Source organism: Rhinolophus hipposideros (genome assembly GCF_964194185.1).
Source record: "Rhinolophus hipposideros genome assembly, chromosome: 17".
Taxonomy (NCBI): domain Eukaryota; kingdom Metazoa; phylum Chordata; class Mammalia; order Chiroptera; family Rhinolophidae; genus Rhinolophus; species Rhinolophus hipposideros.
This window is the reverse complement of record NC_138063.1, coordinates 55,719,542-55,733,879: the sequence shown is the minus strand read 5'-3', so window position 1 is coordinate 55,733,879 and position 14,338 is coordinate 55,719,542. Positions and strand designations below refer to the sequence as shown.

Genomic DNA, 14,338 nt, shown 5'->3' with positions numbered 1-14,338 from the left:
ACCCTCTGAGTCTATCAATTTTTGTTTCTCATTTATTTGTCTCGTTCTTTTGTTGTTTTTGGTTCATATACCACATATCAATGAAATCATACAGTTCTCTGCTTTTTCTGTCTGACTTATTCACTTATCATTATAATCTCAAGATCCATTCATGTTGTCCCAAATAGTCCTATTTCATCTTTTCTTACTGCTGAATAGTATTCCATTGTGTATATATACCACAACTTCTTTATCAATTCATTTATTGAAGGACATTTTGGTTATTTACATGTCTTCACCACCATAAATAAAGCTGCAATGAACATTGGAGCACACGTGTCTTTATTGATAAATGTTTTCAGATTTTTTGGGTAGATACCCAGGAGAGAGATTACTGGGTCACATGGTAATTCTATGCATAATTTTTTGAGGAACGTCCACACTGTCTTCCATAGCGGCTGCACCAGTCTGCATTCCCACCAACAGTACATGAGGGTTCCCTTTTCTGAACAGCCTCCCCAACACTTGTTACTATTTGTCTTGTTGATGAGAGCCATTCTGACTGGGATGAGGTGATATCTCATTGTGGTTTTTATTTGCATTTCTCTGGTGATTAGCGATGTTGAGCATTTTTTAATATGTCTATTTGCCATTTGTATGTTCTCTTTGGAGAAATGTCTCTTCAGGTCCCCTGCCCATTTTTCAATTGGGTTGTGTGTTTTTTGTGGCTGAGTTGCATGAGTTCCTTGTACATTTTGGATATTAGCCCTTTATAGGAGGCACTGTTTGCAAAAATCTTTTCCCATTTAGTTGGTTGCCTCTTTATTTTGTTAATAGTTTCTTTTGCTGTGCAGAAGCTTTTAAGTTTGATATAGTCCCATTCATTTATTTTAGCTTTTACTTCCATTGCCTTTGGAGTCAAATTCATGAAATGCTCTTTGAACCTGAGGTACATAAGTTTAGTACCTATGTGTTCTTCTATGGAGTTTATTATGTCAGGTCTTATGCTTAAGTATTTGATCCATTTTGAATTAATTTTGGTACATGGTGACAGAGCAGTCCAATTTCAGGCTTTTGCACGTGGCTTTCCAATTCTGCGAGCACCATTTATTGAAGAGGCTGTCTTTTCTCCATTATATGCTTTTTGCTTCTTTGTCGAAAATTATCTGTCCATATTTCTGTGGTTTTATTTCTGGGTTCTCGATTCTATTCCGTTGGTCTATGTGTCTGTTTTTCTGCCAATACCATGCTGTTTTGATTATTGTTGCCTTGTAGTACAAAATAAAGTTAGGGAGTGTGATACCACCAGCATTGTTCTTTTTTCTTAGGATTGCTTTGGCTATTCGGGGTCTTTTGTGGTTCCAAACAAATCTGATGATTTTTTTCTTCTATTTCTTTCAAAAATGCCATTGGGATTTTGATAGGAATTACATTAAATCTGTATATTGCTTTGGGTAATATGGCCATTTTAACCATGTTGATTCTGCCAATCCATGAGCACAGAATGTCTTTCCATTTCCTTGTGTCTTCTTCAATTTCTTTAAAAAATGTCTTATAATTTTCAGCATATAGGTCTTTCACATCCTTCGTTAAGTTTATTCCTAGGTATTTTATTCTTTTTACTGCAACTGCAAAAGGAATTGTTTTTTGTAGTTCTTTTTCTGAGATTTCATTGTTAGTATATAGGAATGCAATGAATTTTAGACATTGATTTTGTAGCCAGCAACTTTCCTGTGTTTGGTGATTGTTTCTAATAGCTTTTTGGTGGAGTCTTTAGGGTTTTCTCTATATAGCATCATGTCATCTGCAAAGAGTGACAATTTAACTTCTTCATTCCCAGTTTGAATGCCTTTTATTTCTTTCTCTTGCCTGATTTCTCTGATAAGGACTTCCAACACTATGTTGAAAAGCGGAGGTGATACGGGACAGCCCTTTCGTGTTCCTGAATGTAGAGCAAAGAGCTTCAGTTTTTCACCATTAATTATTAGATTAGCTGAGGGTTTGTCATAGATAGCCTTTATTATTTTGAGGTATTTTCCTTCTGTATTATTTTATTAAGTGTTTTATTCATAAATGGAAGTTGTGTCTTGTCAAATGCTTTTTCTGCATCAGTTGATATAATCATATGATTTTTGTTCTTTATTTGGTTTACGTGATGTATCACATTGATGGATTTGCATATTTTGAATCATCCTTGTGCCCCTGGGATGATCCTCACTTGGTCGTGATGAATAATCTTTTTAATGCATTGTTGCATTCGATTTTCTAGAATTTTGTTTAGAATTTTTGCATCTGAATTCATCAGAGATATTGGTCTGTAGTTTTCTTTTTTTGTGTTGTCCTTACCAAGTTTTGGTATCAGGGTAATGTTGGTCTCATAAAATGAGTTAGGGAGCACTGTCTCTTCTTCAATTTTTTTGGAAGAGTTTGAGCAGGATTGGTATTAGATCCTGTTTGAGGGTTTGGTAGAATTCACTAGTGAAGCCATCTGGTCTCGGACTTTTACTTTTGGGAAGATTTCGAATGACTGATTAAATTTCCTTACTGGTAATCGGTCTGTTTCAATTTCCCAATTCTTCATGGTTCAGCCTTGGAAGGCTATATGTTTCTGAGAACTTGTCCATTTCTTCTAGGTTATTGAATTTGGCGGCATGTAGTCCTTCATAGTATTCTTGGATGGTCCTTTGTATTTCTGTGGTAACTACCCTTTTTTCATTTCTGATTTTGTTAATCAGTATTTTCTCTCTTTTTAATCTTAGTTGGTCTAGCCAAGGGTTTGTCAGTTTTGTTAATCTTTTCAAAGAACCAGCTCTTTGTCACATTAATTTTTTGTGTTGTCTTCTTGTTTTCTATTTCATTTAGTTCTGCTCTAATTTACATTATTTCCTTTCTTCTGCTGACCTTGGGTTTCATTTGGTCTTCTTTTTCTAGTTCTTTAAGGTGTAACATGAGATTATTTGTTTGGAATTTTTCTCGTTTCTTGAGATAGGCCTGTAATGATATAAATCTCCCACTTAAAACTGCTTTCGCTGCATCCCCAAAATTTTGGTAGGGTGTATTTTCATTCTCATTTGTTTCTATGTATCTTTTGATCTCTCCTCTAATTTCTTCTTTCACCTGGTCCTTCTTTAAGAGTATGTTGTTTATCATAGACACAGACAATAATTTAGTGGTTACCAGAGGGCCAGGGGGGTGGGGGGTGGGAGATGAGGGTAAGGGGGATCAAATATATGGAGATGGAAGGAGAACTGACTCTGGGTGGTGAACACACAATGGGATTTATAGGTGATGTAATACAGAATTGTATACCTGAAATCTATGTAAATTTACCAACAATTGTCACCCCAGTAAATTTAAAAAAAAAAAGAAAGAAAAGAAAAACGTGGTTAAAAAAAAGAGAGAGAGAGAATATTGGTTAAATCCAACTGGTCCGATGTGTCATTTAGGCTGCTGTTTCTATATTGATTTTCTGTCTGGAGGATCTGTCCCTCATTGTCAGTGGTGTATTGATTACCTCAACTATGATAGTGCTATTGTTGATCTATGTCTTTATGTCAGTTAATATCTGTTTTATATATTTAGGTGCTCCTATGTTGGGTGCATAGATGTTTACTAGGGTTATGTCCTCTTGTTGGATTGATACTTTTATTATGACATAGTGCCCGTCTTTGTCTTTTGATATATTCTTCATTTTAAAGTCTATTTTGTCAGATATAAGTACGGCTACTCCAAATTTATTCTCATTTCCATTTGCATGAAATATCTTACTCCAACCCCTCACTTTCAGCCTGTGTGTATCTTTTGATCTGAAGTGAGTCTCTTGTATACAGCATATACAAGGGATTGTTTTCTTATTGACTCGGCCACCCTTTGTCTTTTGATTTGAGCATTTTATCCATTTACATTTAAAGTGATTACTGATAGGTACATAATTATTGCCATTTTGTTATTTGTACTTCTGGTTTTCATTAGTTAAATTGTTTTCATCTTTCTTCTGCTTAAAGAAGCCCTTTTACATTTCCTGCAATACTGGCTTGGTGGTAATGAATTCCTTTAGTTTATTTTTTTCTGAGAAGCTCTTTATCTCCTTCAATTTTAAATTATAGCCTTTGCTGGATAAAGCAATCTAGGTTGTAGGCCTTTGTTTTTCATCACTTTGAATACCTTCTGCCACTTCCTTGTGGCCCGAAAAGTTTCTGTGGAAAAGTCAGCTGATAGTCTTATAGGATTTCCCTTGTATGTACTCCATTGTCTTTCTCTTGCTGCTTTTAGTATTCTCTCTTTGTGTTTAACTTTTGCCATTTTAACTATAATGTGTCTTGGTATGGGCCTGTTTGGGTTCATCTTGGTTGCAACTCTCTGCACTTCCTGGGCTTGTATGTCAATTTACTTCTACAGGTTAGGGAAGTTTTCTGTCATTATTACTTCAAATATATTTTTGATGGCTGGTTCCCTCTCTTTACCTTGTGGCATTCCTATGATGTGTATGTTATTGCACTTGATGTTATCCCACAGGTCTTTTAAACTATTTTCATTTTTTTATTCTTTTTTGTTTTTGTTGTTCCACTTCGGTGATCTCTGCTAACTTGTTTTCTAAATCACTGATTCAATTCTCTGTGTCATCTAACCTGCTGGTAATTCCTTCAAGTGTGTTCTTTATTTCAGTTATTGTATTCTTTATTTCTAACTGATTGTTCTTTATGATTTCTCTATCATTCTTTATTTCATCACTAAGCTCCTTAAACATTTTTATTTTCAGTATTCTAAACTTTGCCTCTGATAAGTTGGTTACCTCTATTCCGTTTAGTTCCAATTCTGGAGATTTTTTTGTTGTTGTTTTATTTGGGAGATGTTTCTTTGTTTCCCCATCCTGGCTGACTCTCTGTATTTGCTTCAATGTATTAGACAGATCCCCTAGGGTTCTCAGTCTTTGCTGGTGGTCTTATGTAGTGTGTGTCCTTTATATTTGAATTGCACTGCTTCCCTATTCTCCTGTGTGTGTGCTACAGAGGTGACCCTTGTCTTGTGTCTATTCTTTTGTTAAAGTTGAGCTTTAATTGCTTTTGGCTTGTCAGTAGGTGGGATTGACTCCTAGGCTGACTAGTTGTGAGAATTTACTATGCCCACAGTGGATCAGCTGCTGTGTGAATGTTGGCCCCTCATATGAGGCTTGGCCCCTGTGTGCTCTTGTGCCCAGGGTTCGTGGCCTCACCCACTAGAAGAATGAGAACATGGACCCAGAGAGGTGAATTGAAGCAGTATACAGTTTTATTGCAAAAGAGAAAAGTGCAAGGGTACAGCTCTCTGAAGAGAGGGGGGATCCGAATGGAATACCCTGCAGACTAAGCTAAGCTGGAGACTATATGTCCTTGGGACCCCTGATCTTTAAGTTGTTTACCAGGAGCTGGTTGGGCTCCCACACCCACTTCCCCTTCCTGCTCCTGGGATGGTATCTTGGCTGACTCTGCAGTCTGATGCAGTAGCCTCTCCCACCTAGCTCCCTTTTTTACATTTCTTTTTTGTTAGCTGCTGTTCCCTTTGGCCTTGAGGCCCTCCTTTTCATGTCCCAAACTGCCCATCTCACTCTGAGACTGTTTATCTGGGCTTTGATGTCCTCTACTGTAGTCCTGTCCCTAACTGCCTATTACTTTTTGATCTCAAAATGACTGATTCAAAGAATGAAATAAAAATGTTAAATGCACCTGATGAAAACAAGCCAGCACAGAAGCTGGGATGCTAAAAGCAGCTCTGTGATACTGTGATTTATAAAAAGAAATATGTAGTTGGTCTTCCTCCTCTTTTCTGGCACAGAGCTCCTAAAACCACTGGAATTTTTTAAGTGATGAGAGCAATTAATATGTCTTTTGTTATGTTAATGAGGTAACTTTTGCAAAGCCCCTAGGTAACATAAGGAGGGGGGCTTGTTGCCAGGGGACCCAATCATGTGCCTATCCAGTTGGAACTTTTAGTCCCTCCCCACTAACCTCCAGGTCAGGGAGAAGGGCTGGAGGTTGAATCCATCACCAAGGGCTAATTATTCAATCAACCATGCCTGTGTACTGAAGCCTCAATAAAAACCGAAAAAGATGAAGTTTGAAAAGCTTCTGGGTTGGTGGAGATGTGGAGATTATGGGTAGAGTGGTGTACTCAGAGAGCACAGAAGCTCTGTGCCCTTTCCCTATACCTTGCCCTCTGCATCTCTTCCATATCACAGTTACTGAATTACATCCTTTTATAATAAACTGGTAATCTAGTAAGTAAATTGTTTTCCTGAGTTCTGTGAGCCACTCTAAAATTCATCAAACCAAGTGAGGGGGGTTTTGGAATCTTCAGTCTATAGCTGGTCAGTCAGAAGCATCGTGACAACTTAGACTTGGGGACTAATCTGAAGTGCTGTAGGACTTAAGCCCTTAACCTGTGGGATCTGATGCTATCTCCAGGTAGATTGTCAGAAATTAGTTGAATTGCAGGACACCTAGCTGGTGTCCGAGAATTGCTTGGTGTGGAAAAAAACTCACACATTGGAATCCAAAGCTTTTAATTCATTCAGAAGTAATCCAGAACTTCACACCATGCATACACCTCCACCCAGGTCAGTCCCAGCCACACCCAATGGCTCACATAGACCACCTCAGAACCCAGAGTTCAGTTCCTAAGCTAGCTCTCTATAAAGCATAGGTTACAATACTCTATCACCTGGAAAAGCCTGATAGCCCTATAATAAAACTCACCCATTCAGTAAGAAAATAAGCCATGGTATACTCCTTCCCAGCTGCTCTCCAAAAAAGCATTACAAGAAACCCCCAATAGCATAGAGAACGTGCTTGTACAGTGCTGCTAACATTTTCAGAAAGATTCAGGGGAGCCTCCAAAATACAGCCCTCTGTCTCCAGGATGCCTGCAGCCTTTGTTCTCAAGGTCTCCAATGGTCTTTTTCAACCAAAAGTGGGGATTGTAGGACCTTTCTCTTCTCTGAATTTCTTTAATAATCTTTGAGAGACAGAGTTGGGAAAACCATCCTAAGCTGGTCAGATATACAGGTCTAAGGTTTTAAAAGTGATTTTGTTTTCATTTTCTACTAAAGGCAATAAAATTTCCTTATCAGAATAATATTTATAGAGGTGCTTAGATTAACTGATTTCTTATAACAGATATTCATTTCTGTCACCAAACAGACCTTGATTTAAATCCCAACTCTGCAACTTAAAGCCTACAGAACTTCAGATTAGTATCGTGGCCTGCATCTCAATTTCTCAGACGCAAGCTGGGGAGAATACAACAATCTCATACTGTTGACAAGAGGATTAAAATGAGATATTGCATGTACAGCATGTGGCATAGTAGCAGTTGGCACATAGCAAGAATTTAATAAATAATAGAGCCTTGTCCTTTCTCTTAGATCCCTTCAAAAACATAAAAATTGTATTTCTACATTTTCTGCTCAAAGACAATAATGAATATAAAAATCTCATTTTACAGTTGTCATGCTCCCTTTCCTCTTTCAAAGAGTACCTACCAAGTTGAGCTGCCTTACAGTCGTTGGGGCCACATTCATTTGTCCTATGATGCCATTACCTCTAGTGATTCATGATCCCCTTGACCTAGCCAAAAAACAAAAGTTGGTTTTGTTTTTCTATAGAGTTTTTATGTAATTATAATTGCCCTAGTTCTCTGCTTTATACCCAAACATACCCCTTCAGGACAAATAAATCAGCAAAGGTGGTTTCTGGATACAGATGCTTCAGTTATGAAAGACTTCCCTCATTTTCTTCATCACTCACTCTCACATCTCTGGCAACACCACAGAATTTGTGCCTTCTAAATTCTTGGTTACTGAAGCTCAAAATGGAGGGGCTTAGTCTTTAGGCAAGAAATTAATCCCAGAGATAAAACAATATCAGAAGGGCTGAAATCTGTAAACCAAGATTTAGCCATAGTCTAGCTTGATTAGTTGGGCTGAATGTGACCTCCATTAGGGTGTGTACACAAAAGCTGGTCAAGCAATAACCTTACGCTCATAGTAAGAAGCAAATGCCTGACTCATGTGGATAAGGCCAGAGTCCACAGAAAGCAAAAAAACAAAACACCTGCCAGTTTAAGTATAAATTCACTCTTTATTGTTGGATAATTCTTGGTGCCATTTGTTAAAATGCTTTGTCCGTCATTTTAGCAATTATTTCAGCTGACAGAAAGCATTCTGATGAGCACTGATGGTTATTTAACAACCCTCCCTGGAGGAGTGATATAGGAAGTCACTATTTAGTGCACATTTATGTCCAGATCTCCAATGGTCTAAAAGCCACTTTCAAATACAAGTGTAAAAAACGGAGTGTTTGCAAAGAAAACTGTTGTCTCAAAGAATTTGAGAGTTCAATATAAACTTGAAACAGAATCTCACATTTGGTACTTTTCTCCACAGAGGCTGGAAAATGAACTAATTACATTTGTCAGGTGATAATGAGCACAAATTTGCTCATTTTAATTTTCTATTAAATATCCTATGAATTAGTTAATGTTGTTTTAATATTTACCAAACACATTGTGTGTTTTTTTTAAAGAAACAGCTAAAATATTTTAAACACCCATTAGATTTTCCTACAATGATGAGTAATTTAACTTTACCTCTTATTTTGAAAGAATATCAAACTGGGGTAGTTTCTTATCAGTATTTGAGCATCCATAGTAGTCTATGGCTCTGCCAAATTAAAAGAAAGCAAATTTATAAACCTAGTTCTTCCAAATAAAAAATAATTTCTTTATCCTAAAATATAGATATGACTGTTAATTTATGAATGCTAGCTAGTTGTGCTAATGCAATGTTCTGTACCAAAAGAGATCATAGTGGAAGAGATGAGGAGATTATCTGAGACTGGGATCCTGACACATTTAGTTTAGCCAGAAGCAGGTTTCAGTAGAATATTGGATTGAGAGAAGCAGCATGTATTTGAAGGATGGACATTTATTGCCCAGCACACTGCAAGCCCAGAAGAAAGTGAAAGTACTCTAGAACTGTGTTGCTTGGAGTAAAGAAATCAAGACACAAAAAAGCAGACAGGAGAGAAGCAGGGCTTTGAATTAGTGAGACCAGACACACAGTAAGTAAGGATCATTATCCTGGCTCCTTAAGCCAAAGAACACTTTTGCCTGAAATATTTGGATCATTGAAGTCAGTGAACAGAGGGTCATTGTGAGGTGTTAATGAAGTATTTTGTTTCTTCCAATTGTCACTTAATGTTTTTTACAACCAATACCTGAAAAACAGGGGCCTAGTAATATAATATATCTTATGATATAATCCCAACTGGGCTCTGAGAAGAGAACTGAGTCAAGGAAATAATAGCTGTCACTTTTTGTTGTAATTTGGGTTGGGGTATGGGATGATTTATCTGGTTTCTTGTATATATTGTTACCTTTGCTACTTTGAGAAAGGGGTGCAGTGTGGCAGTTCAGTGATGGCTCCAGTGCACACCTGCCCAGGGTGTAGTATTCATCAGTTACCTAACTTTTCTGAGTGGTTTCCCCAATTGTCAAATGGGGAAATAACATAATCTACCTCATGGGTTTGTTGTGAAAATTAAATGAGTTAGTGCATGTGGAGTATTTAGAATGGTGTCCAGTACACAGTACGCATTCATAAATACTTATTAGTGTCATCAACCTCTTCAAGCAAGAATGGGGTTACACACACCCTCTGTAGTCCCCACCCACCAGATTGGTGGCAACTCATGAATCCACACTAACAATGGCTGATTGATAGCCTGTTGAAGGTTGCCCCATAGACTACACTGCATTTTTCTTCAAATTCAGGATCTGTCGATTTACAGGATTGGCAGCAGCAGATCAGTAACGCACATTGAAGCTGGGTTTCAGAACCACCTCTTCCCAAGAAGTGCCAGAATCTCTGTCAGCATTTCTTTTTTTTCTTTATCAATTCTCCTATCAAATGCAACCAAGATTGACAATACCGGGGATGCAAAAAAAAATGTATACAAGTGGACACTTTGGTCAACGTTGCTCAAGCAGTAGTTCGCCATAGTCAGAAGTATCTGGACACTCTGATGGTAACCACTTTGAGCACTTCTTGTAGTAGCAGAAGTTAAATGTGACTTGTATTCATCTTTTGTTATTGGTATATATTGAATATTACAATTTTAATAGTTTTTTCCTTTCTTAAAATGTGTATACATTTTTTTGGCATCCTCTGTATATACCAAATATGAGGACATTTAATAGACTCAGGTATAAGAGTCTATAGGAGGGCACAGACCTTGGGATATAGGAGATTAGATACAGATATAGGTATAGGTATAGATATAGATATAGATATAGATATAGATATAGATATAGATATAGATATAGATATAGATATAGATATAAATACATATACATAAATCTGTTATAAGGAATTGGTTCACATGATTATGGAGGCTGAGAAGTACCAAGATCTTCAGTCTGTAAGCTGGAGACCAAAGAGAGCCAATGGTGTAGCTCCAGTTAGGAAGCGAGCAGGCTCAAGACCCAAGAAGAGCTGATGTTTCTAGTCAAGTCCATAGGCAGCAAAAAACCAATGCCCAGGTCAACAGTCAGACAGGACGTGTTCTCCCTTACTCATTGGAGCCTTCTTGTTCTTTTTAGACGTTCAACAGATTGGATGAGGCCGTCTACATTGGGAAGGGCAATCTACTTTACTCAGTCAACTGATTCAAAGTTAACCTCCTCCATAAACACCCTCACAGACACATCCAGACTGTTTGAACAAATATGGGGCATCCCAGGGACCAGTCAAGTTGACACATAAAATTAACTATCACAGGCTCCATACTTTTCAGTATGTGTGGACACATGAGTGGATGCTGCTAGCATACAGACTTCCCAGGGCTTAAGTAGGTAGAACTAGAGTAACAAATTATCTTTGTTTGCCTGGAGCTAAGGGGGTGCCTGGGATGCAGAACTCTTGGTCCTAGGCAAACAGGGATAAATTGATCAGCCTAGGTAGAACCCTATCAGCAGCTACCACCTGCCACTCCACTCCTTTCTTAATCACCTACCTACCTAACTCACAAATTTCTACTTTAACACTTAACCTCTGACCCCAGTCTTTGTAAGAAAATTATTAGGTTGGTGCAAAAGTAATTGCAGTTTAAAAGGTTAAAAACAATTGCAAAAACCACAATTACTTTTGCATCAACCTAATAATTCCTTTCCAGGAAAAACCTTAGTTTAAGACAGTAATGAGGACGCTGTGGACTTTGGATCAAAAGCTACACTCCTAGATTCACTCTCCCAAGGGCTGCCTTACAACATGGCAGCTGGCTTCCTGCATGCTCGAATGGAGGGGAATTAAGCTCCATTTCTTGAGGGATAGAGTATAAAGAATTTGTGGTCAAGTCTTTAAAACCACCATAATGGCAAAGGCAAATCTGACACATTTCATAAAACTACCTGTGTCCAGCCATCTGTAAACTGAATCAGTAAAAATCCCACATGCTGTCACCAGAAGCAGACTTCTCAAAGTCACTCAGCTATGATCTAGTCAATCTTCTGCTTAAGGGAAATCAGGCCCTTTTGCTGCCATAATTCAACTCCAATCTAGAGATACCTTGAAAACATTGGAAATCTCCAGAAATACCAGAGCTGTGAGTTCTACCTTTGAAACAGAAGTAATAACAGTATTGCATAGCCAACTTTGGGAATGGTACCTCAATACCTTTGCATTTATCCTATATGTTATGGGGTCAAGCAGTGACCCAGAAAGAAAAGCAGTGAAAGAGAAGGGACCCAAAAATCTCATTAATCCACTAAACTCAGCTACCACCTCCAAGTCAAAGAAGGGTAGCTGTGTGCTTTCTTGTTTCTACACATGCCTTCAATTTCTTTTCTTTTCTCATTCTAATCTATCCCACATACAATTGGATTCATGAGAAGAACGGGGGAAGAAAAGGAGAGAGGACAAAAGATAATCTTTATCTCTGGACTCAAAATTGTACTAAAGATATTTGTCACCTAGCAGTTAAGATGAGGGTGCAGTAAATTGTTTTATTTAAATAATTATACCATTATATTATATTTCATTGAGGCAATAGCGCTTTCTTAAAGCTAACATGGTTTGTTTTTATTTTGTAGTCTATTTTGCAACTGATGTTCACATGTATTCTTTCTTAGGTGACAGTGTGGTTTTTACCTCAGATTTCCCATAAGTACTACAAAGAAGAAAAGATTCTGAAGAATTAGTCAAGTTTACTATCAAGTCCGAGTAACATTTCTGACTTCACCACAAGGAGGAAAAATGAAGCACATAATCAATCTGTATGAAAACATCAACAATACAGCAAGAAATAATTCAGACTGTCCTCATGTAGTTTTGCCAGAAGAGATATTTTTCATAATATCCATCATCGGTGTTTTGGAGAATCTGATTGTCCTTCTGGCTGTGATTAAAAATAAGAATCTCCAGGCACCCATGTACTTTTTCATTTGCAGCTTGGCCATTTCTGATATGTTGGGCAGCCTGTATAAGATTTTGGAAAATATTCTGATCATGTTCAGAAACATGGGTTATCTCAAGCCTCGTGGCAATTTCGAAACCACAGCTGATGATATTATCGACTCCCTGTTCATCCTTTCCCTACTTGGCTCTATTTTCAGTCTGTCTGTGATCGCTGCTGACCGCTACATCACAATCTTCCATGCTTTGCAGTACCACAGCATTGTGACCATGCGCCGCACCATTGTGGTCCTGATGGTCATCTGGATATGCTGCACGTGCAGTGGCATCACCATGGTGATCTTCTCCCATCACATTCCCACAGTGATCACCTTCACATCGCTGTTCCCTCTGATGTTGGTCTTTATCCTGTGCCTCTATGTGCACATGTTCTTGCTGGCACGTTCCCATGCCAGAAAGATATCAACACTTCCCAGAGCTAACATGAAAGGGGCTATCACATTGACGATCCTGCTCGGGGTCTTCATCGTCTGTTGGGCCCCCTTTGTCCTTCATGTCCTCTTAATGACATTCTGTCCAAGTAACCCTTACTGCGCCTGCTACATGTCCCTCTTCCAAGTGAATGGCATGTTAATCATGTGCAATGCAGTCATCGACCCCTTTATATATGCCTTCCGGAGCCCAGAGCTCAGGGAAGCATTCAAAAAGATGATCTTCTGCAACAGCTACCACTAGGTCCTTGATTTTAGGAGTCATGGTGATAATATTGTCAAGTGACAGAATAACATGACATACCAACAAATACCAATGTTCCCAATTACTCTTTTTCTTCCCTAGTATGCATGAGGATTATCCCATTTACTAGTATTTGTAATAGTTTAGTTTTATGTGAATAGTCATGCTGTAGCATAACTTTTATAACTAGAGAGATAAAATAATGTATTGAAAGAAAGACAGAATACAAAGCACATACAGAAATATAAATTTGAGAGCTTTAGGCTAAAGCAATAACTTGTTCTTCTATAGATATTTAGCAAGCCTATAGATCTCTACTGGCCTTTCCAGGCTGCACACCACTACAACTGATTTCTAGAAGTTAATGTACTAGCATAAGTACTCAAGCCAGAAACTTTGTAAGCCAAAGATGCCAATAAATTACTGCAGCTGAATTTGCCTGTCCCACACTTCCATACAGAATCCCTGTCCTCCCTCCTTCTCACTTGCCTGGCTTATTGTATGCCATCCCAAATTGTTTTGGAGGCAAGCAGGGTATAAATTATAAATGTCAAATAACTCTTTGAGATTTCAAGAATAAAGAAACCTTCTCATTTGGTCTTCTTTGCTCACTCAGTATCCCACTGGCTTTAAAATCCTTTCCTGGTTAAAACTCCTCATGCTTTAGAAGCATAATTTCAAAGGAGGAAACAAAAATGTAATCCATTTGGTTCCTATGTGGGAATAAAGACCAGAGTAAAATTGTGACTATCTGAAGAAGGTATAACCAATCTTTGTGAATTTGTCCAAATATAGAAGTAAAGGAAAAGAGGCCCCAAATCCTTACATGTGTTTTGCGGAATAATGTGAGAGGAGAAAGGAGAGAGGGAGAGAGAAAGAGAGAGAGACTTAGCTCATTCACCATGCTTTTGGACTGTGGGGAAAACTAAGACCAAAACAACACATCAAGAACAGTGCTATTATTGGGACCCAAGCCATAGACTGCTGAGAAACATTTTACCTCCTTTCACAGATGAATCTGAGAGGCAGACCCAATCACTAGAAAATTTCATCCCACCATCAACCACAGGACAGATGCCAGCTATTGAAAAGTGGCATTGCCAATGGGAATGAATGACACATAATTTATAAATTCATCCATTTTCAATAGCTGAAAATAAAGCTTAAAGAAAAAGCAAC

At 38.0% G+C, this 14,338-nt stretch overlaps 1 protein-coding gene across 1 annotated transcript; it reads left to right on the top strand.

The window, feature by feature from the left end:
- Positions 1 to 12,265: 12,265 nt before the first annotated feature.
- MC2R (melanocortin 2 receptor) lies at positions 12,266 to 13,159 on the top strand (the record flags this gene model as incomplete). Its single annotated transcript, XM_081078360.1, has 1 exon — positions 12,266 to 13,159. The coding sequence occupies one exon, from the start codon at positions 12,266 to 12,268 to the stop codon at positions 13,157 to 13,159; it is 894 nt and encodes a 297-aa protein (XP_080934486.1).
- Positions 13,160 to 14,338: the final 1,179 nt, after the last annotated feature.